The sequence below is a fragment of the Carettochelys insculpta genome, chromosome 2, assembly GCF_033958435.1.
Source record: "Carettochelys insculpta isolate YL-2023 chromosome 2, ASM3395843v1, whole genome shotgun sequence".
NCBI classification, from domain to species: domain Eukaryota; kingdom Metazoa; phylum Chordata; order Testudines; family Carettochelyidae; genus Carettochelys; species Carettochelys insculpta.
Window position 1 is genome coordinate 166172025 of NC_134138.1, and position 26315 is coordinate 166198339.

At 43.0% G+C, this 26315-nt stretch overlaps 1 protein-coding gene across 3 annotated transcripts in view; it reads right to left on the bottom strand.

Moving 5' to 3' along the window:
* PLEKHG4B (pleckstrin homology and RhoGEF domain containing G4B) overlaps positions 1-26315 on the bottom strand; it is a 143951-nt gene that overhangs the window by 93001 nt on the left and 24635 nt on the right. For all 3 annotated transcript variants that reach the window (XM_074988000.1, XM_074987999.1, XM_074987998.1), the window contains exon 2: positions 6444-6641. In XM_074988000.1, coding sequence (XP_074844101.1) covers positions 6444-6641 — 198 coding nt within the window. The remainder of the gene's footprint in view (positions 1-6443; positions 6642-26315) is intronic.

The window sequence follows — 26315 nt, forward strand, 5'->3', positions numbered from 1 at the left end:
TCCTCGACAGTGGAGCAAAAGCAATACAAAGTTTAATCATTACACTTTGCCCCACAGAATCCAAATATGAATTTTTAAACTCCTCCCTTCTGAACCAGCAGTACCAAGATATGCAGAACTATAGCCAAAGTGCTCAAAGGCGTCCCGAGTGCCTGAGATCAAAGCAACTGGCAATATTTGAGAAGAGTGTTGGAAAGGGGCACGGGGAACTCCTCCCAGGCCCTGGCTGCCATATGCTGGAAGCCATGCAGAGTCTGGTGGGGCCCTTTACCACATCTCCATCCCAGCTGGCCTAATCGCTTGGGACCGCACTGAGCTACTGAATATACTTGTTGGCTCATCAACTTGGTGCTAAAGGAAAGGTTAAGAGCTAGATTGTCAGCAGGATAAAAAGGCAAAACTCCACGAGTTTCAATGGAGCTACGACAATTCACACCAATAGCAGATCCAGCCGTCGGCTTTTATTTTGTACCTGATATCTGTTTCCCCATTCAGGTGTACTAAAAAATGCCTTATTGCTTGTTCTGCGCACCGACTCGTGTTGGGAAAAGCTGGAAATTTGCCCTTTAAAAGAACCTCCTGTACAAAAGAATTCAGCCCTGCTGCTTCAGCAAGATCTATACATCAAGATCAAGATTCAAGTGCAGGAATGAACGGGAAATCAATAACAAGCTAATGATTTGGATTTGTCGGGGATTTATTCATAATCACTGTGTTATGTTTTGCAATGAGCTGTGTGAAGGGCTCAAGAAGTGTGTCAAACCTATAGAAGAAGGAAGAATTAAATTCAAGTTAATTCAAACTTCAGTGCTTGAGAATAAAGAGATCCAGAGCAGATATTTAAACTGGAATCGTTATGCCAACAAGATCTGGTTTTGGAATACTGGAATGGGAAAACACAAGCAGAAAAACACTAACAAGCTGCTGGAATACAAAACTACTAGGTGAAAAGAAATAAAGCTAGACATTACTGAACTAAAACAGTGCAAAGCAAAATCAAGCACACCGTGAGAGACATAACAGGCTCAGCAAGACTACTGATAGTACAGAGCACGATTACAGATACCATTGGGTTTCTGGCTAGAATGAGGTCATGACAAAAATACCTTTTCTGTAACTCCTGTTTCAGTGTCAGCAGAGGGTAAATCAGCAGTACAGAGCAGGACACTCAAAAAAGCCATTTAGTGATAAAACTAGCAGAAGTGAGTATGTAACACTGTGTGATGTGAGGGGGAAGGGAGACTCAGATCTCGGCCAATGAGGGACAACGCACATGATATGGGATTTTATTGACAACCCAGAGGAGCAAGTATGTTAAAGAGAGGCAAAAAGCAACCAAGAAAACAATGAATACAAGAGCAAATATTTACTTTCTTCCCATTGGTGGCTTATACTTTCCTGAAAATACCTCAGATCTCTTTATCTCCCACCTCCACAGCGTAATATAGCTTACTCACTTATATGAATGGAGTGGCAATTATAATGCTCAAACTCTGCATGCATGTGTGCACACATGCAATTTTTTCTGCAAAGCAGAACCAGTCCCTCTAAATTTTATGTCCAGGAGCAGAATAATATTTGTTATGTGCACCAGTAGGGAGGTGATGTCAGACATTAGCACATATAACAAAATACACTCCACATCTGGACTGTGTGTGAAGGGCTGAGAGGTTTGGCATGTGGGGGGACTCAGGGCTGGGGCAGAGGGTAAGGGCTCTGGCTGGGGCTGAGAGGTTTGGGGTGCAGACTGCACCAAGCAGACAGCACCACCTCCAAGCCTCTCTCACTGCAGGAGCTCAGAACCAGGGGTGGGGCACTTGGCCCCTGTCTGAGGCAAGTCTGGGGCAGGTCCAGGATAGGATTAACTGGAAGAGGCATCTCACCCCCACCCCCACCCCCACCGCAACCCTAACACCCTGCATGGAGCTTAACAGGGACTTGCACACTCATGCAACTTACAGGGAACTTAGAGCTAACTGGGGCGGGGCGCGGGAGGCAAACCCTTAAATCTGCTCCATTTGGCAGGGATGTCCTACATCACATGGCTTCTAAGGCGGCTCAGCTGATGCACACCTGCTGAGATCTGTCCCAAAGTTTCACTCCTTTTGTTTTTAGCAGCTAATTTCAGTGGAATCCGATTTCTTTGTGAGTAAAAGAAACGAGCAGGGGAGAAGAGAGGAAGGCTGCACATGCACTGTTTTCTGAAGTCTGCCCACCGTCAGTCTAGCACCAGTCCACTTCCACGGATTGCCCCCTGACCAGGGCTCCTTGTAAGATGAGCACTTAAGTAGCCACCCAGGACAGAGTCAAATGCCTCCCCACTGATTAGCAGAGCGCCCAAAGCTGGCAGCAAGTGTTTCTACTGGTCGTGCACATTCATGTATGATTTGGTGTACAGCGCAAAATTTATTCTGCATATGGATGGAAAAAAGTTAGGGGAACATTGCCCAAGACTAGTCTTCCAAAGGCCCCCTGCTGTCAGGGCTGTAAGGAAGAGAACTCTGCCTTTCCAGGCCTGAGGAAACAGTTTGGGGGTGAGGGAGGATATATGGGAAAAGAACACTGGATTTAGAGAGAGAAGTCTGGGAGGGGTTCCCTCTTGCCATGGTTCTTCATAGGTCTGCAGGACGGCAGACTTCAGAAAAATGTGCTCGTGTAGACGAGCCGCCTACGAGCAAAACACGGCACTCTCAAAGTGCTGTGGCTGGCAGCATGCTAATGAGGTGCTGAATATTCATTCCAATGCCTCATTAGTATTCTCCGATTTGGCCATTAGCATGGCCATTTCGAAGTTTTCCCCTAGTGCAGACACAGCCTAAATGTCATTAGACACAGAGCTAGCAGGGCTCCATATACAAACCCTCCTGGCTGTAAAAGTGTGATTTTGATTTGCATGAAAAAAGCAACACATTAATTTGGCAACAAAGACATACACTTCATACTGGAGATGTGTAGCAAGTTATAAAACCTATGGTTTTGGTTGTCTCTTTTCAATACTTCAACAGCATCTCTACAAGTGCAGAATGAAAGCAGTTTGGCTATCTTAATTGTGAATTTCCATAATTTCAAATATCTGCATTTCTTATAAATACAACCTTAACTTTGAATTTCCTGAGTTTCTCTGTGTGATTGAGTGTGTATGCGTGTGTCGGGGATATTTTTGGGTGTGGGTGGGATTGTTTTTGTGCGAGAGAGAGAGAGGATGGAAGTACACATTCAAAACTAACACACGCCTGCAATCTTTGCTTAACTTCACCTTAACAAAAAATGGAGAATTCTAAAGAGCTTCACAAAAGAAGTAATTTGTCAAAAGACACCTATTACCTGTAGCAAAGCCACATAATAAAATACAAACAATGAAATATAATCTCTTGCTAAATGCTAAATTATGTTGAAAATAATGATCTGTGAATAATGTCCCCATGTAGTGGAAAAATACACACACAACTCCATGCTCAAAAAAACCTACACCAAAACAAAACATGCTACAATATAAACAAAGAAAACCAAGTACATAAACTATCCCTTATGTAAATCATATCTGCTTTGGAGCACTTCCAATAATGAGCTAAGGAATGATTAAGCAGGATGGTGATTTAATTCCTTCCTTAGCTGAGAACAACAAAAGTCTACAGATGCAGCTGTAATACAGCATGACTCGAAGGCAAGGCATCATTAAGGGTGGGAAGGACAATCTGTCACTGATCTCATTCTCTATCTTCCACCTCAAAAGTACACTCTGACTTTGACCTAGTGTCTGTACTCACACTTTTTTGGGGGACTTGCCTTATAACAAACGACCTGAATTTCAGTGTAAGCCCACATTGCCTTCCTGGCTATGTCTGCTGCAGTACTTTCCTTTCCACAATCTCTTCTGCCCTATCTTCCTATCACTTCTTCCCTGGGGGAGAAACTTGAGCCTTTCTAATACCCTGGGAGAAGCTAATGAACCACACTTACCAATTTCAGGAGTTGTGTGTGGGTTTCTAACATCTTCTAATAGTAGTGAGTCAAGATAGAAGCCCTGTTGGCATGTTGTACAGCTCAACCATCAGACAGAACCCCGGCCCTTTTTTAGGTACCAAAATATTAGGAAATTATCTAAAATTTTTTCTTTCCTCCTTGCCACCAACAAGCACCACTGCTAATGTGAATGTTAACTCTGGATCTCATTAGCTGAGCATAGCATTTAGTGGCAGGCAAGGAAAGCAATGGCTGCGGAGATCTGCAAAACAGTCCCCTCTGGAAGAGGCTAATGACGGCAAAAAATACTTTAAAGTTAAAGGAATTGAAAGCCTAGGCCGCCTGCTAACAACACTGAAAACCAGGACTCTGCAGCATTATTCTTTTAAACACTTTTGGGAAGATGATTCCAGATCCTCTTACAGCAAGGAGCTAGAAGGCGGCTTGTCAAGCATGCCAAGCTAGAGGGAGAAAAATGAAACATGGAACAAAACCAGGCAACCAGTAGCTCAGTTGGACATCAAATTTCACAGAAGTTAAAGAAATGTCGGGTAGGAAGAAAGCTCGAAAGATCATCTGGCCTCACCAAGGGTGCTCCAGGCCTGGAGCACTTATGAGAAATAATTGGTGATTGCTGAGCACCCACTGACAGCCTTCCTATCAGCTCACTGCCAACCCCCAGCACTGCCCACCCACTGGTGGCCCTGTGGCTCAGTGCCTGACCCTCCCTCCCGCTACAGTCAGCTGTTTGGTGGCATTTGGGAGGCAGGGGGAAGGAGCGAGGATGTGGCATACTCAGGGGAAGGAGCAGTACTGGGCAGGAAGAGGCAGGGCATAAGTGGAGGGGTGAGCAGGTGGTGGGTTTTGGTGGAAGGGATGGGGTATAGGCAGGTAGAGGGCCAGGCACTCCCTGGCACTTATCTTCCTTTCCAATCTGACTAAAATCCTGGCCAGTTATGTGTCTGGAGCATTAAGCTGGCTAAAGCTGTATGGGCCACTTGGGGTAGAGCTAGGAGTCAGGCAGTCTTGAAAGTTTGTGCCTATGTCATCTACTCTATCCTCAGGCCCTAAGACAGGACTAAGTATTTGATAGTCTCTTATCTCATATAGACACTTCAGAAATCTAGTTGAAACTACTTGGGTGGAAAAGACCACCAAGAAGAGACAGCAGTTAGCATTTTGTGAACATCTCAGACAGCACACAACACATTGGAGAAAAGGACAATCAGATTTCACTGACATTTCGATTACCAATGCTGGAGAACAGGAAGGAAAAAGGGACGTTCATTCCCATTCTAGAGGAATGGGTTCCTAAAATTCTGTCTTTGAATGTATCTACTGCACTTCTCAAGGGAAAGCTAATCCAAGAACAGTACCATCAATTTTCTGGTTGAGACGAGCATAATAAAGAGAAGTTCCTTGCGCCGAGGCTGCAAAAGAGACACTCCGTAATTGATAAATTATTCCAACTGTGAGCATGACAAAACTGCACACAGAACAAGGGGAGATGAGAAGTATGTCTATGCAGCACAATGTGGGACCACACTGTGGATGTGGTAAGATCACACAAAAGGTGCCCTCTGATCCCTCCATGGGTGCGTGCTGTTTCCTCCTTCCTCATAGTGTTCACTAGGGCTGCAGCACGCTCTGAGGAACTGAGATGGGGAGGGAAGAGGTTCCTTTTAACTGCAAAACTTAAAAAGGAAAGATGTTTTACCTGTGGTGTGGAGGCCTGATGGGGTGCCTGTATCTGCCATTTGCTGACAACGGCAGTTCTTTTGGGGTCTTGACTCTCTAACAGCTATAACACGTCTGAGATGTCAGCTAGGAGTTCTGAGACAGGGAAGCGAAAGTCGTCTATGTTTCCTTTCAATTGTCTGTTCATCTATCATGGAAAAAAAATCCTCCCCTCACACTGGGAATGTTACCCCTCAGAATTTAAATCTCTGCATTGATGGACCCCAAGTGGACCACAGAGTCTTAGCCAGCTTCATACTCCAGACACATAACTGGCCAGGATTTTAGAGAGCTTGGAAAAGAAAATAACCTAAATAACTTGTTTGCTAGAGTATCTGCTCCCTCCAAAAATACCCTCCCAGATATACACATTTTTTTGTTATCACAAATATTTTACCGTGGTCCTCCATCACTTCTGTGCCTGCACTGGGGTATTAGTTAAAAACAACACCATGTTTTCCTTCCAAAATTTTGCTATCAACAACTTCTGTAGATTGCAGCTAGTTTCTTCTTCTAGTTTCACAAGTTAACTCCTTGTCCAGACCCAGCTTTTAAAACACTGGTAAATAATTCTTTCACTCTTTCCACTGGTATCTTTAGAATCTGCACAGTTCCATGGTTATCCAAAATTTTATTTAGTAAACTTAAAGAACACTCTGGTTCAGAGATTAAATTCCACCTTATCTTTTTTCCCAAGTTAGGAACAAAGGAGGCCTCTGTTTTGCCACAGCAGATATACTTACACAGGTTTCTTGCTGAATCCAATGTAAGACTCTCTTGGCAGGGACGAGGAAATCAATTAGACACCTGAGGCCATCTCCTCGATAAAGCTTTTCAACTATGCTGAAAAGTTGCCACAGGACAGTGGCAGCTGTGGCCTCAAAAGGTGGGTATAATGCAGAGAGAGTGTTCTGGATGTAGGTGTCAAGGGACTCAGAGTCCTGGAATAAAAAGCAACACGACAGCAACTTGTGAGAATCACGCAGCTAACTGTAAACAAAACACTTTAAAACGTCAGTCTATTTATTTCATGGTGTATATGCTGGTATTTTAGCCATTTTAAACTCAGCATCCAAACTTCTGTAATCTAAACTTCATTCAGCTCTGTTTAAATTACAATGAAATTCAACATTTCTTAGAATTAGATTTAGTTGAAACATCTTCATACAAATTAAGTCATTTATCCAAAATAAAAAATGTTGGCACATGAAGCATCAGAAAAAAGTGTATTCCTTAATGCTTCACTTGCAGTTAGGGTCACAAACACATTTTTGAACATACCTCTAGTAATGGAAGGCAATACCCATAAAATGACAAACTCCAAGTGTTTTGGTATATACATACATAACAGAAACACAGAGGGAGAAATTAGGACAGAACTTTTAAAATGAACAAAGTTGAAACATTACCGTATGTTATAACACAGTTTAAACATGATGGTAGCAACCCTCTAACAGTTCTGTGAGGCATTCCTGCATGAAGCAAAAGAATGCTTTTCTTTAAGAGTCTCAGTACATATACAAGGATGTCCTTTTTTAGTTACTGAATTTCCTGAGGAAATACCTTACTTACTATTACTGGTGAAAATCGTCAAGCCTGGATTTAAAACAAAAATTCAGTTTCAAAAGCCAGCACCAACAATGACAATACAGGCAGGGGAGCACAAATGCCCTCATTTGGAGCTGGCAGCCAAACCTATAGATGAGGCTGCTCAACCCCACTGTTTCTTTTGATGTCAGACTGGCAAGGATACCCCAACCCCCAGGCTGGGAAAACAGGGTGGAAGTGTTGTCTTTCCTAGGTCCAGCCCTGGGCTGGGGAGTCTCTCCCAGCCTTTGGGGTAGGGTTCACTAGCTGTGGCACAGGCACTAACTACCGCTGCTGGGGAAGGTCTCTTCTCTAGCATGCCACAAGCAAACAGACTGTCCAGGCTGTGGGCTGCCCTATAGGCTGATGAGCATTGTTGGTAATGCGATGCTCTTCCTATCCTTGGCTCAAGATCACTGTCAAAATGGTATTTTTAACCCAGGCCTGGCAGCTTTTCTCATCCTGATTTCAGTTTGCTCTCCTAATGTAGAACACTGACAAATTTCTGCTCAATACAAAGGGAGCACCTTTGACCCCACCATGATCCTGATAAGCCAACATCTTTGTACATAGACAGATTCGAACCCTATTCCATTTGACTTGGCGCAATTTTCCCCCACTCAGCAATATTGCTCTGAAAACAGGCTTTTGTCCTATGAAACACAATTTTGCTAAGAACTCTTGATAATATGTCTCACAGAATCCAGAAAATGTGTACGCAGACATTAGGAGGAATATGCAGATGACTCCTGAATTTTTACCTAAATAATTAGGGTAGATAATATAGCTGATTTTGTGCTAGAAAATGACCTTCTACTAGAATGAACAATTCTACACTATGCACATATAAAATGCAGAAATACATATACAAATAATTTCATATCACTTCTGGATTCAAACGGGACTCCGTAGTCAAGAATGAAACTAGAATTCCCATTCTAAGACCAAATTGGACTGCTACTTTCTCCAAAAGCCTTTTGGCATGACATTTTCATGCTTAATCTCAATATAGTATAGATTTTTATTTTCTGTTTAACGTATTACATTAATTTTGAACACTAGAAATCGATTGGACAAGACATTTCTTGATATAAGACTTTGAGAAATAATTACTCCTTCCTGGAAAAAGAGTTAAATTGGAAACATTTCTCTAACATCTCAAAAACTGGAAAAAAAATCTCATTGAATAAACTTGGACTACAGGTTGAACCCCTCTAATCCGGCACTCTCTCACCCAGCAACATCCATGGTCCTGCATGATTTTAGGTAGCCGAATGTCCATTTATAATGGATATGGCCAAGTTTCCCCTGGTCCCATAAAGCTTGTTTACAGCCACTTGGTCCTGGCTCTCAGTGTTCCGTGCTATTCTTTAGCTCTCATTTACCCCTAAATGTCTTCCCCAGTAAGCAGTGAAAATGTTGGTAATGCTGCTAAGAAAATATTGACCCCCTGTGGTTCGTTTGGCACAAGTCAGGCCCCAGTAGTGCCAGACTAGAGAAGTTTAACCTATATAATGCAGTGAAAAGGAAGGACATGTATGAATGCTGAAGGGATCCTCAATATACTTTCACTTCTTTAATACTGCTCAAGAGACTGAGCTTATTTTTACAGATGGAAATTTCAGGCCTGATAATACATGAAGCTGTGGTTACAAGTGTATTTAATGATTTTTCAGCTGCAAAATGCCTCAGTAACCTGCCCTGACTACAGAAGTATTCTCCAGAATCAAAACTGTCACCAATCAAAATCGGTTGTGAAAACAAAAGTGTAAACTAAGGCTGTGTTCTCCTGAGTTTTCAACCAGTCAGAAGTAATAGCTCAGTGAGCCATGAACTACATCTGTGCATCGTGATGGACTGTTGACTTGGAAATCTGCTTATAGTAGTTTATACGTCAATGCGATTCAAGATTCCATTGCTAATCATTACTGAGGAAGGAGTTCCAATTTATTAACCTTTCCATGTAAACCCTCTGCAAGTACCTTATCAGTTGTTACTCCTCCAGGGACACCCCTGTAGGTGTTGTATCTCAGGCTGCGTCTACACTACATGACAAATTAAAATTTATCAATACTGATTTTTTAATTCTGGAATTTATAAGTTTGAATTTGACCATCCTCACCTCCCACGTGCTCCTCACAAAGTCGACTTATTGCTGCCTCATTCAAATGGGCAAACATTGACTGTTGCAGTAGTGCATTGTGGGAACCTATCCCATAGCTCCCTCATCCCCGTAGCATTCCGAGTATGCTCGCTGGGCTTTGACATCATTTTCCCCCATTCCCTTTTCCTCAAACCCCTCCCATGGTAAGCACATTTCCATTTTTCCCATTGGAAGGAAGGAAAAGTAGGGCATTTACAGAGATGGCAAAATAGATTACTGAAATCTCTTTGTTCTGTAGCTGAAATCTCAGCTGGCCATCCACTAAGTGTCCCTGCTCCCATAACTGCATGCGATCCCTGAAAATAATACAGAGACCCCAAAAAGCTTGAAGAAAGAGAGGATAGGAAAGTTTTTCAAAACAGAAAGTTGCTGAGGGGAGAGTCTTTGACTTTCCAGTGCACTATAAGGCTTCTGTGCACAGGCTGTGTTCTCAACTGGTTCCCACTCCTGTGATTGCATCAGATCCCTGCAAACACCACAAGGAAAAGACTCTCAAAGCTAGAAGAGGGCAGAAAAGTGTAGGAAGGAAGATCTTTGGCTTCCCTCTTCACTACACAGACACCGCGAACACAGGGATTCTTGATGGTGGGCTACTTAATATGAGTGTGGTGGGGGATCACAGGGGAGCTTCCCCCGTGGGGCAGAAAGCCCCCAAATATCTTAACATCCATGGAGACAACTCCTCTCTGCAGCAGCTAGCACCCAACGTTGTTTTTTGCCAGGGGAGACTTATCCCAGCATCATAAAGCCACTGAAAATACTGTTGGTGGTGAGCTATAGTTGTGATGCTATAGTAAGCATTTCTGCTACAACACTACTGTACTGAACATGTGTCACTGTAAGTGCAGGTAGTGTACATATATATCCAATGGAGGGGCTGTTTCTGGAAAGCTGCCACTGAGGAAACAAAGGCTCTCAGTACTGAATGGCTCTGCCCTAGCAGAACAATAGGTTTTCTACCTGGAGGTCCACTGACTTTGAGTAAGTCTCCACCCATAAGCCAAAGGCGTGCTGAAGCCTGTAAATTCCCCAGAAAAACACCATGGACAGAATAGAGGACATATGATGTTTTAAAAAGAGGACAGCACGTTTGCTAGCGACTTAGAAAAGAAACCAAGACTTAGAGCTTGTTGAGGCTACAAAATTAGGTTGACTTAATTTAGGTTAACTTACTGACACTACTAATTAAATGGGCTGTTGATATGATTCAACTTTGCCCTACATCTGCGAGCTATGCGTGTCTTCTTCAGGAGCACTGAACTGGAGCATTGTGGGGTACTGACAGCTGCACGGGGTACACAGCAGGAGCCCACCGTAAGAAAAAAAGTAGAGCCGTAAACCCAGCATGGGGCTCGGTTTCACATCATGAAACCTAACAGCAGTGAAACTGACAGGCTTGAGAGTTTCACTGCTGCCTTTGGCTCAGAGGAGCAGCACACAGCTGAATCCATGAAATTGACAAGAAAGTCAATTTCACTCTTGCTAGGCTCCTTGCTGTGAAATTGAGCCCTGCAGTGGTGGAGTTCCATCAGTTTATCAGGCCACTTCTATGGAAGCAGCTTTCTGTTGTAAATTCTGATATCATTAGGTTAACAGAAGCTGCCTTACACTAACCTAACTCTGTAGTGTAGACCAAGTCTTAGCCCCACACTCAAGTCACCAGCTGATATCCTTTGGGACCATGGAGCCCCATGTGGCACTGTAGCTAGGACCTTAGTCCACTGCTCAGTGGAGGAGTAGATGCTGTGTGGATGTCAAGAGGCTTCAGCCCTCATCACCGCAGCACACCTGCACGCAACAAGGAAGAATTTTAGCATGCTCAACAGGACAGATATCAACACAATCATGCAATGAATATAGTCCCTGACAAAGCACTATTTGAAGTATAAAATAATTACATTCTGATAGTGCAGCAACACAGTCAACAATGGAGACTGATGAGTTGTTCAACTTGTGCAATCACCTGTGACATCAGAACTCACCATTTGGCCAAGACTCTGTTATCCCCTACCCTTCAAACAAACAAAAACACACACACACGCACGCGCAAAGTACCAGCACATGTCAAATATCCAGCTCAAGATGGTGTGAAGATAGTTTGGTTTAACTTGTCTTCCAGTTTCTCATTTCAATTCAATGAGACTTTTCAGACCAGCAAGCAGAATGCCACTGTACGTGCTGTGTTACGGGATCAGTACTCACTAGCTATGACCCCAAATCCTGGTGAGGAACTCGAAGCTACAGGCTTTATGTTTGGGAGCAACCACAGCATTGGAATTAATGGTATGTTGTAGCCTCACCCACATACCTTTAAAAAAAAAAAAAGAGAGAGAGAGAGAGAATACCAGTTGGAAGGCAAATGAAAGTGCCTCTCTAGTTCCAAAATTCCTATTTTGGTGAGTGTTCTGCCTCCTGAACCATTCTGACCTGCCATCATATTGAAACTGCTGATATCCCAGTTTGAATTAGCTGCAGTTTGTTTTAAAGACAGGTCAGCAAAATACCCAAAAAGCTAAGCAAATACAAGGTAAGGTAAGTAAAGGTGCAACTGTGTCTCTTGCAATGTAATTATGTGCCTTGTAATGTATCACTGTACCATAATTGGCAAGGATTATAAAAGGGTGCCCGCATGCTTGAAAAAAAAAAACAAAACCAAAACAATTCATAACTCCATGACCCCATGTTTTCAATTACCATTTCAGACCTTTAGAAGGAAAATGGAAAGAGGATACAGAGGGGAAAAATTAACTGATATGAAGAATGAAGCAGAATAATCAGCACAGAAGGAAAAATCAAATCACTTGTTTTGTTTTTATTCTGCTGTAGACAAAAAAAAACCTCTCAATCAAGAAGTCTAACTGAGCCTATGTACCCTTTACTACCACTACTTAAACCCTTGTACCCCAAGTGAAGGATAAGTCATCTACAAGTCTCTACTTCACTTTGTCTTGGGACAAAACTTCCAGCTGACTCCAGGAGTACCAGCTGTCATCCTTCAGTCTCAGTGGATCTTCTCCACATTGTTCGAGGTCTTCCTCTTTTGCATTTTCCATGCGAGAGATTGATGAACTACTCTGGACGACGGTTTTCTGAAAGTGTGGCCCAGCCATCCCCACTTTCCTCTCTTGATTTGAATGTCAAATGATCCTTGCACTGTTCTGTTCCAAAGTTCCTCCTTTGTGACAAAGTCTTGCCATTTTATGTGAAGGATGTACCTCAGGCATCTGTTTATGAATGAACTATTTTGCTAGTCTTTAAAGTGCTACTTGACTGCTTTTTGTTTTGTAGCTTGTGATTTGAAGACTTTTTAGTACACAAGGGGTGTGTCTACATGGGCACAAATCTTCAAAATGGCCATGCTAATGGCCATTTCGAAGATTACTAATGAGGCATTGAATTGAATTTTCAGCCCCTCATTAGCATTAGGACACTTCCGGCTGCAGCGCTTCAAAAGCACCGCTTTCAAAAGCACTCGGATTGCTGTGGCTACACGGGGGTCCTTTTCAAAAGGACTCACACCTTTCGAAATCCCTTTATCCCACTCACTGATCGGAATAAGGGGATTTTGAAAGGTGCGGGGTCCTTTCAAAAAGGACCCCCGTGTAGCCGCGCTGAGCCACACGCTTTTGAAAGCGGCGGTTTCTAAGTGCTGCGGCTGGAAGTGTCCTAATGCTAATGAGGCGCTGAATGTTCAATTCAGTACCTCATTTGTAATCTTTGAAATATGGCTATTTCGAAGATTTGTGCCCGTGTAGATACAGCCAAAGTCTTGCATCCATTCAAGAATGCACACTCTTCACATTTGTGTTGGACAGCCACAGTTTCGTCTTCACAGCTATGATTTGTGAATTCCATATGGGATGGAGAGTCTTGAATGCAGCTGTTGCTTTCCCTTTCCTGGCATTGATATCCCTGTCTGTTCCTCTGTCTCTGCCCATAATACTTCCCAAGTAGGTGAGCAGCTCCACATCTTCCAGGTCATCCCCTCCCAGGCTGCAGCTACGCTTCATTCCCCTTTTGGAAGGGGAATGCAAATGTGTCCAATCAGAAATGCAAGCAAGGCTCTGATTTACATACTACATGCCTCATTTGCATAAAAGTGACCGCTCGCTGTTCCAGATGTACTGTTTTTCCAAACCCCACTTTCGAAAGCACACTTCTTCCTCATATTTTTCAGGAAGAAGGGTTCTTTCAACGTGTACAATGTTTGGTTATTTTTTCCCCAAAAACAGCACTTCCAGAAGACCGAGTGGCTGCCATTATGCAAATGAGGTACGCAACGTGTAAATCAACACCTCATTTGCATTTCCAATCGGCCCTCATTTGCATTCCCCTTCTGAAAGGGGAATGTAGTGTAGCCACAGTCCCACTGTGATGGTGGTGGTGTTGGACTGGTCGAGCCTCACTGTCTTAGTCTTTCCTTTGTTAATGCTCAGTCCAGTCATTGAGGCAGTTTTGTCTCATGTTGTGACATTTTCTTCCATGCTTTCATCTCCATGTGACAGGAGGGTGACATCAGCAGCAAATTCTCTGTCCTCCAGCTGTTTGAGAAGTATCCACTGAATGCCCCGTTGAGGGCCATCTGTTGTCCTATTCATAATCCAGCCCATTTTGATCAAGAACGGGAAAGGTGACAATTGGCACCCTTGTCACACTCCTGAGAATATGCTGAAGGATTCTGTCAAGACACCATTGTGAACAACCCTTTATCAAATTATAAAACTATCATGCAGGTCAGAGCTTAATCATATAAACAATCAAATGAAATGACAGGGCAACAGCTTGGAAATCATTTAAGTTCTACTTGTCCTTACATTCCTTTTCATCATGCACTCAGTAACAGACAGTAGTACACAATTATTGGCACTACTGCACACTATTGAGAAACAATAAGCCACACCCCCTTCATGAAAATTTTGCATATGTAAATAAATTGCTGACAAGTTCAAGAGAGCACTTTTATAATCCCTGTGTTTGTGGGTAGAGTACATTTTTGCAATCTGTCCAGACACGGCTGTTTTGCCTGTTTTAGCTGAGCTGTGTACCAGATATGCTTTGGCATACCCTGGAGGGCAAGAGCCTGAGAGAGCAGTTTAACACATTAATGAGGTACATAGTCAGCTCAGAAAATATTTCAGAAAACCAGTTAACTCAGTGAGAATCAACCTATGGAGCTCAAGCCAAGCACACTTTTGAGTGCTATAAACCTGGCTGGTGCTCGGCTCACTGCGTCAGATGATACCTAGCCAAGTGGAGAGTAATACATCAGGAGATACACTGATGGCAGGTGCTGAACCCTCTCAGAGAGGCTAAATGAGACCTGCTGACTCACTTTTACATTTAATTTGACTACCTTGGATAGGGTTACGCTATCTGAACTTTCAAAGAAGAGGACACCCCTGAGAGGGAGGGTGATATAATAATGTGCTATAGCAGGGTTTCTCAAACTTTATATAGTTGGAACCTGGTTTTTTTCAGTACCTTTTTTTTTGCAGCTCAAAAATATAAATGCATATAAAAAAAGAATGAAAAAATGAATACATTTTCACTGTTCATTATTTATTCACAACAATAATATTACATATAATATAAATCGATGTAAAATACTTAAGTGCCTAACTTATTGTTATTACCTTAATTATGCAGGAAAATACAAGATGTTCCAAATTAATAGGATCGTGTACTATAATTTGTATATTTCCTAAGGACTGGTTTTTTTCCCCCAAGGACCTGTACTTGGCTGTGGACTACACTTTGGGAAATGCTGTGTTACAGCATATATAGTACATTAATACAATGTGAATTGGTCGATAGCAATACAGATACATTCCCTCTCAGGGGTTCCTCTTTTTCATATGGTAACCCTAATCTTGGGTACAAGGGAGAAACATAAGTTCTGGGGTAGGGATGCTAACACTCCAGAATTGTCCTGGAGTCTCCAGGAATTCAAGAGTAACTGTCAATTAAAGGTTATGGCATGTGATGAAAACTCCAGGAATACATCCACCTAAAACTGGCAACTGGGGTCTAGGGCTGTGTAGCCTTCAGAGAAGAACCTCACAAACAGCTAAACATGGAAATGCTGGAGTATATTGTTTATTTCTCATTAATTCGTCACTAAAGTCATGACCTAGGAAGAGGGGTAGGGCTGGACCCTAAGTAGCACGTGAGCTTTGTTTTAGTGACAGCTGGGAAGGCTGCCTGTCAACATAGAGTGTCGGGAATTCTCTGTTCCACATGATACATACAACACAGTGCAATAAGGGCCAGGTAATTGGAGTGGGCAAAAAGGGGCCATTGAACCACTTGGTTTTCCCCATGGAGTTACCAGCAACACTTCTCCCTCAGAGCAGGGAAAACGAGTCTCTCTTGCTACCAAACAGCCCCAGTCCTGGGAGATGCAGAAGAGAAAGACCATGATTCAAAACATATTCCAAACTAGTGTCTTTGTGTGTGCTGCAGTCCAGGAAGCATTCATATGCTTCTATGGGACAGCAGATGTCTGCATGCTCCCTTCCCTCAGCAGTTTGGACAGGGAGCATCAGCATCAGAGTATGTTCAACACAGGTTGCCTATAGAATATGTATTTAACCAACATATTCCTGAGGTTCCTTGACACTGGCCACATCCCCATGTCAACTGGTCCCCAGTGGTGGCAGTCAAGTCTGCTTTTTTTTTTTTTTTTTTTAAATCAGAACGTGGTGGGTTCTGGTGAGAGCTTGCTGGGTGAGAGAGTTAATTTCATTTTGCACAGGATTTAGATATTTAGAAATCTGGTTTTGTTCCAATTAGGAATGAAAACCCAAAATTTGGAAACTCTCTGTGAAAAGGACTGGAGCCTGGTTCTGGGGGGTCCCACCTGGCAGGCTGAGCTGGAGCCAGAGAGCATGGAAGCCAGGTTGGGAAGTTGGCAGGAAACCAGGCAGGTTTCAGAAATAAATGTGACTGGCAGGCCAGGTTCCAGTCTAGTTGCCACCGGAACGCCACCAGACTCCAACAGCCTCTGCAAAACATTTCAATTTTGATGAATTGGCAAATTCTGATGAAAGTACAGTATGGTCCACTCTTTTTCCAGCCAGTTTCAGTCCTGGGCTTATCAGCCTGACTGCCTACCTCCTTTTCTGCACCCCTCTCTAGCGATTGGCTAATGGTCTAGCGGGGACCTAGTCCAGAAAATTGTTTTTCCAAACGTTTAAAAATATCTGTAAAGCTTCAGTCAGAACACCTATAACAGCATATTTAAACCATTTCACTGAACCTTTGTGAACCATCTACTACTGCCTCCCTCTTCCTGAGCCAGCATTTCCAGTCTATCAAACAGACTGACAGGACAGCAGCCAGTATGAGATTTGTCGTCATCCTGTGCACTGCATATGGGTGAAGAAATAATTATTTCATCCTCTTAACTTCACTCTTCCTCTTTTAATCACAAGAGATTTAAAAAAAAAAGGGGGGGGGGAGGGACAGGAAGTGTCTCTTCCTGTTTGACTTCATCTCTAGCTGAACTGGTTTGATTTAGAGCAGTGACTAACGACCTGTCAATGGGCTAGGTGTGGGGTGAGCAAACCTTTCATACCAGACCCCAATTTTCATCCCTGCAATTAGCAGAGTCCCCCTCCGCAACCTGTCTTATTTCAGTTATGTTCATATGAAAAAAAAACAACACCCCCATTTTGGCACATGTAAGAAAGTAAGTATGCAGAATGTAAAAACTGTAGTAATTGATATGTAAATGTGAAAACACAGACATTAAAACAGTAACACATTTCAATATTTTTAATGAGCTGGATGGCAAAATGTCATGCCTCCCTGAGGCCCTGCGCACACTCTTTGTGCGCCCCTCGTCTAGGTAAGGGCCTAGAAATATTAGTCTGTGGCATCTCAGCCATAATAATCTTACTTGTAAGGGTCTCAATATTGTGCACGTCATGTTTCAAAATAATTAAACTAATAAATGAAGACAAAGTCTCCAGGAGCCCAGTAAGAAAATCATGGCTGGGAAAAATGTTCAGAAGTAATTTTGGTTGGAATAAATGAATACAACAGTTCACTTTAAAGGCTTTATATATACTATGGTTATACATTAACTTTTTCTTAGGTTATTCTACAAATGTTTAAACAGCAGCACTTGAACTGAGTTTGATTAAAACAAAGCATGTTGCATTTAACATCCCAGAAAAAGTATTAGCTCATTACAAAGCCTGGGAACTCTCCCTAGCCCTTCCTCCTTAGCCCTTCACAGATGTCAGTATGTAAACAAGAGAACAACAGCATTGCTAATGGACTGTTGTGGAGACCAAGGAATTAGTCAGCTGAAAGAGAATAAAGGCCTTCTCTTATACAGCCCATGAGGGAGAGCTAATGTGCATTGAACACCATCTTGATGTAGATGTTTGCACAGCTTTAGGCTTTGGAAAAGAACAAATGGAGGAACCCCTGCCCCAACTGAAACGAGAGAAGCTGCAGACGCAGAAGAGCTGAAACGAATTCTACAGATGATAGTGATGGAACTCTTATCACACAAATAAAAATAAGAAAAGCAACAGCCGAAGCTGTAGCTTTCAAAGTCAGGCATGAGGGTCACACGCTTTGCAGGTTATCCTTACAGTTCACAGCCCCCACTTTGTTGTGCTTGATATCAGACATTTAGGCTAATGATTCCAACAGGCCAGACCCAAAAGACCTGATTCTTCGCTGTGCTAAATTTATTACCATAGTTTTCCACCATCATATTTGCTCTGGTGCCAAGAGAGTTGAACAGCTCTAGAGAGGGTGAGAAACAGTGGAGAATCAGGCACTGTCTTTTCCTTTCTAATGACATGGTGAATGATTTGCTGTTTTGTTTTAACCACCCATAAAAATTCAACTAACAAGCAATTTCTAGTCATCCACCAAAGAAGATACAAGCCATTATTGTGTTTGTCTGTTTGCATATAAATGTATACATTCATATGCAAATTAGAAGCAAGCAGTGACAAGCTGGCAAAGGGAATCCAAATTTGCTGTGGCCTACGGTTAAAATCTAATCACCTGACAGACTCATGAAGGTAATGAGCAAGCAAACCTATTGGTGTATTATGACAGTCCTATTTCTGACTTTAAATGGATAATTCAATATAGGAAAAGCTAAATTTTACTCACAGATATGTTAGTAAAAAATTACGGAGAGGTCACGGGCAGTAAACAAAAATTCATGGTCTGTGAATGACTATCCACGACTTGTACTATATTCTCCCAACTGACACGTGGGTGCTCAGGGTGGGGTGGCCCAGGCCCTACACTGGTGCAGCTGGAGAGGCATGGGTGGGCTGGCAGACTTCCTACAGTTCTCCAGAAGCAGCAACATGTCCATGGAGGCGCAGCCAGGGAGGCTCCACAGGCTATCCCACAGCTCCTATTGGCTGAGAATCACAGCCAATAGGAGCTCAGTGGGCAGTGTGTGTGATAGGAGGCAGCATGCAGAACACCTGTCCATACCTATATCTAGGAGCCAAGGGACATGCTGCAGCTTCCAGGGAGATGCCTGAGATAGGCATTGCTAAGAGCCCTCACCCTCTCTCATGCCCGAACCCTCTGCCGTATTCCTGAGCCCCTTCCCACATTCAAACTCTTATTGCTGCTGGGGGGGGGCAGAGGGGTACAGGGGAACAAGCAGCAGCCAATGCAGCTGGCCCAGGGGCTACCCAAGCTGCACAGGGGAACCCAGGCCAACTGCATTGGCCACTGCAGAAGTCACATGTGACCTACATGACACCCTCACAGTCTTATTTATAGGCAACGAGAAGTCCTGTTGCACCTTATAGACTAACAGCTTTCGTGGTCAAAGACCCACGTCATCTTTGCCCACAAAAACTTATGCTCCAAAATATCTGTTAGTCTATAAGGTGCCACAGGACTTCTTATTGTTTTGAAGATACAGACTAACACAGCTACCTCTCTGTTACTTATTTATAGGTGATACTGAAATTGCTGCTTGTGAATGACAAGAAAACTAAGCCTTTCTTTGGCCAATATTGGCCATGATTTAGCAGTTACATAAATTGCCCCTTCCCTGAGAAAAGCACCTCTAAAACCTAATGAACTGGAGCACAACAGTTCTGAATAAAAAGCTAGAAATACGAATAACAAATGGGCACAACAGAGAGGTGAATAATAGGATAGATCAAAAGGAATTCTGGCATTTTAGCTCACTTTTCCAAAATTCCCTAGGCTAGAGGTTATCCCACAACATACAGCAAAAGCCTCCCAGAAGGCAGATTGCCTGCAAGCAGTGTAAATAACTGCAAGAACACACTCCACAGCATGCTGTTACATAGACACAAACACGGATGCAAGCACTGACACACTGCATGCCATCAAAGCAGATTTGTGGGTAGCGCTATATCAACCCACCTTACATGGGTGTGACTTTTGTCTATGGGCAAGCCCTTAGATATAGGGCAAAACCCTGTGCTTATTATTGTGTGGTGTACATTGGGAAAAGCGAAGCAATAGGTGCCTAGATGTTGTATGAGTAATCTTTCCAGCATTCAACTTGGAGAAATGCACTTATGAGTGCTGCAGCTAGTCACATAAAACATTTCCTATGGCACCAAGCTCTTAGTGCTTCACACAGAAAGCTGTATGTCCTGGACCCCTAACGTTTTCTATGACAGCAGAAGTGCTCCAAGCAGCCTCATTCCTCTCCCAATCAAGGTCTAGAAGTAAAGTTGATTGTTTAATAGGACAGGCTGAGCGACTCTAGTCCAGCATACTTGGGATCTGACTGGTGCCAGGCAAGAAAATTTCCCAGACCATCGGAGGTCAATGTTGTCCACCACGTTACCAACACGTACTGCTTATTGGGCTCTTAGAGGTCGTCTAGGGGTAAATTACAGATAATAACAGAACACTGAGAGCCAGGACTGGTGGCTGGAAACAAACTTTATGGGACCATGGGAAACTTGGCCACACCCATGATAAGTGGACATCTGGCTAACTAAAACCATGCCAGATGACAGATGTTGCCAGACAAGAGAGTGAAGAACTAGAGAAGTTCAACCAGTACTCAGCACAGAACTCAGATCCTATATATGTTCTATCAATCCACTAAGTAATAATATTGCATAATCTATCTGGTCTGATCACCTGGTAATGTGAAAGGATAGTCAGGAATCAAAGCAGATGAGCCTAAATGAGCATGTGTGCATACATAAGCGAGCAGGTGCTCAAGAGAGACAAAGACTGACTGGTAAATCAGAAAGCACTTTGGGTTTCATCTGGATAAAAATCTTTGAAAGCATCTCCTCCTCCTTTATGAAGATAAAGCAGACTGAACAGCTGCAAGAATGCTGCTGTATACATGGCAATGAAAATCAAAGCATAAAATTGCACCAAGTAAAATATTCAACCTGATGCATGAGATATCTTTCATATCCTGAACAGTCCCTTATGCATCTCCCACACAGACATAAAATGAGGAGCTTGCCTGGTGGAAGACGTTCATTTATTCTACTTTCAATAAAAAAAAGTATTATTTCAGATCATGTGCAGCCAAACTAGAATGAATTACACATGGAATGCGAGAAAGGCATGTGAAAAATATTCTTTTTCAAACACTTTTTCAAAAACTGGAATTGTTGTCAAGTCAGGAATGTGTCTATAAAGATGCTTGGGAACACACGGAACACAACAGGAATGGAAAGCACCTCGAGGGAGGAATTTCTAATAACTACCAGGATTATTAATCAAATTGTTTGCCAAAGCAAAAAAGTCTTTCATTTAGGGGGTAAGGGTCACTTTAAAATGGCACACGTAGGTTCAGACTGTCTATTTAAATTGTGCGGATTTAAGGCCAAAGACGATGCCTTCCTGGGTTTGTAAGGTATGCTGGAACCTAAATCCCAACTGGGGCCTTTTGGCTCTACTCCAATACAAATAAATAAAACAAAAAGAATAATTGATAATGTAAGAGGAAAATACATAGCTATTTTCTTTTTGTTTCAGGGATAAAGAAGAGCCATTCTGAAATGAATAGCCCTAATGAGAAATGTACAACTTCGCACAACTGATGAGACCTATTTAGGGGCTTTTGCTTTCTTCTGAAGCATAGGCATTAGCTATTGACCAAGGCAGAGCATCAGGCTGGATGGGTCAAAAGTCTGATCTAAAATGGCAAATCATACACCTTTAGGGGTAAAGATGTAATAATGACATTAGTAACTTCCAGTTCTGTAAACCACCATTCATTCATGAGACACTAAAACACAACTGGTGCCTATACAGGAACCACTTGGCAGACCACTTAACTAAAACTACCTCAGAGGTGAAAGGCAAAAACCATTTTGCACTAGTTAGTTCACAGCATATAACACCATTTTGTCCTGTAAGTAAAGAAAAATGTAGCTAGACAACACCCCAGTGAGATTTGACAGAGCAGGAATGTAGACTCAAATATACAAATGTGTACAGTTATGCATTGCATGTAAGAAATACCCAATGTAGAAGCACAAACTGGGGTTGAGAAAATCCCTTATTTCAGCCCATATATACCTGTCTCATATGCATGAGGTCTTGTTGGAACCTGTATTTTTAATGCTGTTTGTCTGGCATACAGAACATTTAGGAATTGCCAAGGTTTTGTGTGCAGCTTTAACACCTTATCCTACCCACTGTGCATCTTAGATTCTGTTTTTCTCCATGCATATGAAACCCTAGAGGATGTTTGTGATGCTCCCTCCATGCTTTATGAAAATTGGCTTGTGAATATCAATATGAATAACTTGAAGATGCTTTAAACAAAATACCTCATATAACCTATCAGCTTGCAGAATCTGTAGCTCCTATTTTTGCGCATGTATCTTTCTTGTATGTGACGTTAAAAATATGAAATGTAAATCTGTTTATAATTCAAAATGTGCTACTGAGATCCATTACCTTTGGCACCCCATGAATTCCGAGTGTTCAACCATTTATACTAAAGGCTCCCATCATATAGGTGTTTCAGTTTTTTAATATGGATTCATAAGGTGGTTTCCAGTAGTGGTTATGACAGCAACCGGTTATTGAAGACATTTGTTTAGCATATTATTGATATGTAACTACAACTTTTTCCTTCTTAGGTAACTCTGGTTTTACACTGAGATGAGAAAGGTTGTGGGAACTTGCCAGTCAAGTAGGGTGACCATATTTCTCTATGCCAAATACAACACTCCAGGTAAAATTGCTCAGACTTCAGCAAGTTCAATGGAAATCAATTAGACCTATGAAGTACAAACATTCAAAACAACATTGTCTACCAACCTACCCATTAAAAAGACATACTGCATTTATATAATAGGTAAAAGAATTTTAAAAATATATATTTTAACTGAACTGAAGTTACCCAGAAGTTTATAATGGAGAATGTTGCATGTTCATGGTTTCTAATGCAAAAGCTTTCTTCTTATCTGGCAATGAGGTGTACATGATATTACAAAGTCAACATTTACCAACTGTAACCATGTACAAGCTGTGTGGTTCCAGGAATGGGTCTGCCACCCAGCCCTGAGAGAGGAGGCTCCCCAGCTGCAGAAGGCCCTACAGCACAGCAGAGATGGGGCTACTTCTCTTCAGGTGCAGCTGCTCCAAAGAGGGGCACCAGGTCCCCTTAAAATTTTAGGCTAGGAGTGAGGGGGGGGGACACACTACCCCACACCCCCAACATATCTCACCTTATTATTTGCAGGGCCCCAAGCTCCCTCTCTGCTGTTGCCTGAACTCCTGGACAGTCAGTACATGAGGCACACGCTCACCGACCAGCACCCGGTCTCTGCAGCTACACTGACTTGGGGGAAAGGCAGCTCAGCAGGGGGTGTGAATATGGGACAATTAGCCCTTTTGTCAGGATGTTTTCCTGATGCCTGAAATACGTGACTGTCCCAGCCAAAACAGGATGGATGGTAACCCTATGCCAGTGTCCATAATAAGAATAAAATCTGTCAGGCACTGTCATTGTTAGATAGAGTAGTCTCAGTGTCTCAGCAGATCACACTGAAACCATCAGTTCTGTTGTGGTTCATTTTGTTCTGACTTTCTACTCTCCCTCCCCATCTCTACCCCCTCACTACTATTCTGCTCACTTCGGAAAACTATTGCCTCTCTGTTGGGTCCTAATGCAGATTTCTTCTCTGATTTATGGAGTTTGTCCTCCACCACCAGCACAAATGAAGCATAGGGGCTACGTCTACACGAGCCCCAAACTTCGAAATGGCCACGCAAATGGCCATTTTGAAGTTTACTAATGAAGCGCTGAAATGCATATTCAGCGCTTCATTAGCATGCGGGTGGCCGTGGCACTTCGAAATTGACATGCCTCGCCGCCGCGCGTCTTGTCCCGACGGGGCTCCTTTTCGAAAGGACCCCGCCTACTCCGAAGTCCTCTTATTCCCATCTGCTCATGGGAATAATGGGACTTCGAAGTAGGCGGGGTCCTTTCGAAAAGGAGCCCCGTCGGGACAAGACGCGCGGCGGCGAGGCACGTCAATTTCGAAGTGCCGCGGCCACCCGCATGCTAATGAAGCGCTGAATATGCATTTCAGCGCTTCATTAGTAAACTTCGAAATGGCCATTTGCGTGGCCATTTCGAAGTTCGGGGCTTGTGTAGACACGGCCAGGGTGTCCTAACACCTGTAAATAATCCACTGGATAGCAGTGGGAAAATGCAATAATCAGACTGACAAGTAAACAAAGCCCTGGACTCACCAAAGAGTCAAACCTGAGCCTAGGGAGAAGACACCAGGTGTCACTGTGGAGGGAGGGGAGAAGCAAGAATGCCTAGTAAAATTGCAAAAGTAAAAAGCAAGGGGAGAGAAGTGGGAAAACTGCTGAGCAAATAGGGAAGAATACTGACCTCCATCACTGACATGCACTGCAGTGATAAATAACTCCTACCCATCCGCATCCTAATCCTCACCCATGACATGGGTCTGCCATCCAAGACTTAGTTGTACTCTGAGGTTTTGTTCAACCCCAACCAAGTATCCAACTTTTAACTGGAAAAATACAAACATGTCAAAAACCAAAAAAAAATCCACTACCTCCCTTTCATAACTAGAAAACCATCTTGTGCTGTCCTGTGGGAGCCAGTTAATTTGTTCAGGAGGTTTCCAAAGGCATTCATTAGTAGGAGAATCCTTTAAGAAGATAAATGCAGTCCAACTAAATCCACTTCACCACCTGCCAAAATCCACCCAGTACACCACTACTTTCCCCCCACCTCTAATACACTCCAACAGAATAGGTTCCAATTTGGTGTTCCTAAAATGAACCATCTTGAATGCAGTGATCTTGGACTTACTGAAGAGTAGGCTACAGTGTTATCCCTTCTACTGTCATCTACATATTTACTAACATTGAAAATCACGAGAGAAATAATGGGGTGGATAAGGAGAAATGAAAGTCAGGAAATGGGGATACTTTGTTTTAATGTTTTTTTCCTGTGCTTTGCTTGTTAGGGTGGTGAATGGAAGGCAACCATAAATCTACACGTTTTTAGAAGAGGTGGAGAAAAGTTTTAATTTTGCTAATAACTCTCTTTTTGAGAAGCCAGGGAAAATAAACATATGAATCAATAATGGCAAATAATGGTTTTCTTATAATGCTATATTATGCTTCAGTTAATTTCACCGACAGACTTGTTAGGACCTGAAGTCCCATTTACTTGAGACAGACTACACATTCTTTTGTGTTTGAACATCCCCTTGCACATTCTAAGAGCAGCAGTAACAACAAGTCTATCTGTATTGAAACGTCACTGAAGCCCATTGACATAGCCCTGAAGACCATGATGAATTTGACTTTTTACATTTACATTAAACACGTTCATAACAAAATGCAGACAAACTAAAGAGCACGCTACTTTGCATATAAAAATAGATACTGTAATATTTCAACTAGCTTGTTAAGTGACAGGTGCACATCCTGAAGAAACTGTACATGTTGAGAAACAACAAGAAGTCTGTGGCACCTTATAGACTAACAGATATTTTGGAACACAAGGTTTCCTAGGCAAAGACCTGCTTCTGCATGTGACGAAGCGGGTCTTTGCTCACAAAAGCTTATTCTCCAAAATATTTGTTATTCTATAAGGTGCCACAGGACTTCTTGTTGTTTTTGAAGATACAGACTAACTCAGCTACCCCTCTGATATTTATACACTCATCCCTTGCTATCTGAGCACACTGTTTTCCCAACTTTCTGCTCACAGGCAAAAACACATAAGAAGGAAAGTAAATTACCATTAAAATACACGTAAAAGTCTCTGATTGGTTCCTAGTGCTCCTAACTCGGGGAAAGAGTGGTAGCACATGGCGCTGCTTTGGAAAAGTAAGTGAACCTTGGGTTTTGTGGGTTGGGGAGGGTTAAAGGCTGGGGGCAGTTTGGGGCCATGAGCGGGAGGGAGGGTTAAAACCTGGTGGCAGGATGGGTATGTGGGGCTGGCAGTGGGGTGGGTTCAGGCTGCGGCAGTTTAGGTGTGCGGGGCCAGCGGAGTGGGGGTCAGGTTGTGGCAGTTTGGGGTCTGCAGGACTGGCGGGGAGGTTAAGGCTGTGGCAGTTTAGGTGTGTAGGGCTGGTGGTGGGGTTAAGGCTGAGGCAGGTTGGGGTCTGCGGGAGCAGCAGGGGGGCTAAGGCTGAGGCAGTTTGGGGTCTGCGGGGCTGGCGGAGAGACTCAGGCTGTGGTGGTTTAGGTGTGCGGGGCCATCGGCGGGGTTATGCTGCAGTGGTTTGGGTCTGCAGGGCCGGCTGGGGGGATGTGTGTGTCAGGCTGTGATGGGTTGCAGCCACGGGGAGGGGGTTAAGGTCATATTAGCAGGGGGAGTTTACTCGTCCAGTGAACAAAGGTAAGT